Below are 4,041 nucleotides of genomic sequence, written 5' to 3' on the forward strand. Positions count from 1 at the left end.
AAAGAAATGAGAAGGGATGATGGATTATGAGATATTATGGACTTGGTTTTGCCTGGGATGTGGTTGTGTTTAATGAGATTGTTCAGAGCAGGCAGTGAAAGAGACTGTTCTGCTTCCCCTCTGGGGTTGTCCTGGTGTGAACACTGCTCTGCTCCTGGTGTGAGGGCTGTTCCTGGTGATCAGACTGAGTAAGGAGTTGTGCATCTGACACAAAGCAATGAACAGGCTGAGACAGAATCATTCCTTTCACATTTGTTTTATTTGGCTATATCTGCATTAGAATAACTTGTGAAAACCAGAGAGAAAGCCCATGGCTATGGCAGGGGCTGAGGGCTGTGGTGCCCAGCACAGTGCTGTGGTCCTTGCTGCAGGGATGATCTGGGGAAGGCACTTCTCACTGGGAGGCACTCAATGCCTTTTCACGAGCTTCCCGGCTTGGAAAAGTATTGAGATGAGGCTCAACCTAAAGGAAAGGAGCAGATAGATGATTGGTTACAGTGAGCAGCTGGGCAAAGAGAACAGGCTGTAGCACAAACAGGGAAGAGGCTGCAGATGAGAGTGAGGGTTTTGCCTGTTTGGGAAGTGTTGGTCCAGCTGAAGTTAAACACCAAAACCTGTTTAAAACGAGGAGTAGTTTTCTGATTGACTTCAGGAGCTCCTTATTCTGCTCTAATAACAAGCTTTTTTAGTCTTTCTAGGGTGTGCTCATGGTCTGATGTTTTCAAATGCTGGTGTGCCCTAAGGTGGACCCTGAAATGTGTGACTTGTTTCCCACAACATAGGGTGTGTGTCCCTCCCTGGGGGGCCTGGATGGGCTCTGAGCTCCCAGGGAAGCTCCTCTGGGGTGAGCTGTGGGCTTGCACACAGCTGCAAACCTCTGCAGCAGATGAGGACTTACTGAGATGTGGTCTTACAGGGGGTGGGTTTACCATGGGGGGCCAGAGGCACAATTCCCTGTGCCATCCATCGGAGCTGCCTCCCGCTGCCCCCACCCCGCTCAGCCTGGCTGGGTGTCGGGTTTTGCATATGTAAAAACGCACAGCAGCCCTTGCCCTGAAAAGCTCGCTAGTGATCTCATTAATCAAGACAAACAAAGCGTCTTTAGCTCTTCCCCCTCTCTGGAGGAAGGCGTTCAGGTACTTAAATATGCATTTGAGTGCTGAACTTCAGCTGTTTCTGGATGTTTTTCCTTTCTCACAAGCAGCAGCAGTGACACAGCCCTGCTCTGGGAGGGAAAGGTTGGGGAGACACAACCAAGGGCTGCTGAAGGAGGTGGGCAGCCCCCCTTGAGCTTGCAGGGACAATTCTCAGCTGACCAACTCCAACCTCCTGTTAAAGATGCAGGAGTTTTTCCCCTCAGAGCTGGGATTGTTAGAAAAATCCAGAGCCTGCAGGTAGGGACAGCTGAGCTGCTTCTGAGCTGTTTTCCCCAGTGTGCTCCCTGCCCACTGGCACTGGGAACTGGCAGAAGGAAAATTCTGCTTGGGACTGGGTTGAAGCCACAGGGGAGGAAGCAGCAGTTTGTTCATCCCAGCCTTGGTACAAAGCTCCCAGGTGAGAGATGTCACCCTGAGCCACAACTGACAGGAATTAAAATGAGCAGAGCATTGACAAAGTTGTGAGGGATGCCAGGTTCTGCCCCCATCATGAGTAAGTGGGAAGCACCAGGTGTAGGACAGGGGACAAGTGCTATTTAAAAGAATGAGAAGCCCTCCCACAACGAGGGCCAGTAATTAGTGTCAAGGTAAGGGTGTCCTTGTGTCAAAGGTCTTATTATGACAGACCGGTGTTGAGAAGTCTATGCTAGTGATGATTCCTCATCTCTGATCCTTCTAATTCATATTTGAATTGATGAACTCGAAGGTGTTTCCTCTAGGGACTGCTGATGAGCTTTACCATTGCTCTGATGTGGCTATGGGCTGTTATGCCAGGATTTTGGCTGGATTGTGGATTTGGAGCACTGGCTGTAGCAGGACAGGAATATAGTTTGTAGGCACAAGCTTGGTGGTTTTCCTGGCAGGATGATGGAGCTGCAATGGTTTTCAGCTGCTGGTTTGAAGCAATGTTTTGCTGTTATTCAGTGCTTATCATAAAATGGTTTGGGTTGAAAGGGACCTTCAAGATCATCCAGTTCCAACCCCCCTGCATGGGCAGGGACACCTCCCCCTAGACCAGGTTGCTCCAGGCCCCATCCAACCTGATCTTGAACTTTTTATGGGCAAATTAAAACCTGCAGGACACTTGCAGCTGGAATCTTGCAATGCCAGTGCTGGCTTCAGAGAATTAAAGGGGCAATAAAATAAACCCCCTTATCACTCCTAAAACTTAATTAGGTATTTGGGTATTATTTTCATTTGGGTTTCTCTGTCATTATAATGTTTTAAATAAGAGGACTGTAAATAACCACTTGTCAAGGTTTAGTACAACCATGTAGAAGCTGCAAGCAGAAGCAGGTCTGTTAATAGAGGGCTAATAAATTGCATGTGAGGTACAGAAAGGCTGAGCTGGTCCAGGGGAGGCAGAGCTCCCCAGTGGCAGCACAGCACACACCCCAGGGACCCACCAGGGTTTCGTGGGTGCTGTTGGCATTGGGTTTGTTGATGCTGAGGGGCTGGGGGGTGTGTGCTGCAGCTGCTGGGCACTGTGAGCATCCTTGGGTGGTCAGTAAGCTTAGCTTCTGGGGGGAAGTTTTCATGAATATAGCTGGATTAAATGGTTTGGGATCATTTGTAGGAAGTGTTGAGATGGGACCCATGCAAAGGGCTGAAAGAAGTAATAAGCACTGGGCTCTCCTCCTGCCCTGGGAGGTTCCAAGCTCAGCTGGAGGGAGTTGTGGCTGTACCTGTCCCTCTCCCAGCTCCTGCCTGGCTCTGCCCCCTGCTCCAAGGCAGCTCCCAACCTCCTACAAATGTTCCCTTGAACAACAAAGCCACCCCTCCACTCAGCCCGGTTTTTCCATCATCCATCCGATGGAATCCTTTTAGCTGGTGACAAAACACTTTCCCGGGCTCTCTCTACAGGAAACCAACCTCGATTCCTCTTTCAAAACCTCCCTCATTTACAGAACCCTTAACAAATCCTCAGCCTTTAAAGTCCTCTCCTGGCTGTCTGTTTTGGTGCTTTTCCTCCACAAAACAACAGTGCCATGGAGATATTTTTGGAGCGGGGGTGGGAGGAGGAATAAAACCCACCACACGGAGCAGGGTCGGGTGGTCCATGAGCATCCCCTGCACAGGCAGGGAAAAAAAACCCAACCCCACATGTGCATGGAGATGCAAATGATTTCCGTGAAGCCCCGGCTTGTAAAGCTTGACAGAAAATAATGAGAAACACTAAATCTTTTATAAGGTCAACACTCAAGCAGCTGTCAAACAAGAAAAGAATTTAGCGAAAGAGCCGCAAAAAAACTTCCATCGCCTCATTAAATCCGGGAGGGCCGGGGCCCGGCGTGGGGAGGAGGCACCGGGCGCTGCCGTTTTGTGGCAGTAATTTGAGGAGGAGGAAGGAGGGAAGAAGGAGCAGCCGGTGCCGAAGGGGCCTTGGGGGAGGCTGGGGAATCGTTAGTGCGCCAGGAGCGGCCTCGGCTCCTAATTGGAAGCGTTGGGCATTATCAACCGAGGATTTGCCTCGGCTCCCTGACAGCTCTCTAGGCCTGGAATGATAGCCCACTTGTCAGTGTAAAAGACCATTAAAAACAACCCATTTTGATTTAATTGGAGGCGGTGCGCTGGGGGCCCAGGTGAGGCCCTTCAGCAGCCGCCGGTGGCTGCTGCTGCCTTTTTCCCCCCGTATTGATGGTTTTCCCCCCCTTCCCCTCCCTTTCAAAAAACTGTCTAGGAAAGAGAAAGAGGTGCTGAAAGATCCTTCACAGCCGCACGGAGAGCGGCTTTCAATAGGGTTGTCAACAAATGCCATGACAAGTTAGGGAGAGGCAAGTATTTTTAAAACAGACGTTTTTCTGTCCAAGATGAGCCGCGCTCCGAGGTGTCTGTTGGATGATGAGGGTTACAAATCCTGTGGCTTTCCCTGCTGATAGCTTAA

At 50.2% G+C, this 4,041-nt stretch overlaps 1 protein-coding gene across 1 annotated transcript in view; it reads right to left on the reverse strand.

The window, feature by feature from the left end:
* Nucleotides 1-394: 394 nt before the first annotated feature.
* The window catches only part of LOC104389921 (chromosome unknown open reading frame, human C9orf171), a 27,328-nt gene continuing 23,681 nt past the window's right edge, over nucleotides 395-4,041 (reverse strand). The window contains exon 6 of the mRNA XM_009998979.1: nucleotides 395-463. Within this exon, the coding sequence (XP_009997281.1) occupies nucleotides 395-463 (69 nt within the window). The remainder of the gene's footprint in view (nucleotides 464-4,041) is intronic.

Source organism: Chaetura pelagica, unplaced genomic scaffold, assembly GCF_000747805.2.
Source record: "Chaetura pelagica isolate M959 unplaced genomic scaffold, ChaPel_1.0 scaffold405, whole genome shotgun sequence".
NCBI classification, from domain to species: domain Eukaryota; kingdom Metazoa; phylum Chordata; class Aves; order Apodiformes; family Apodidae; genus Chaetura; species Chaetura pelagica.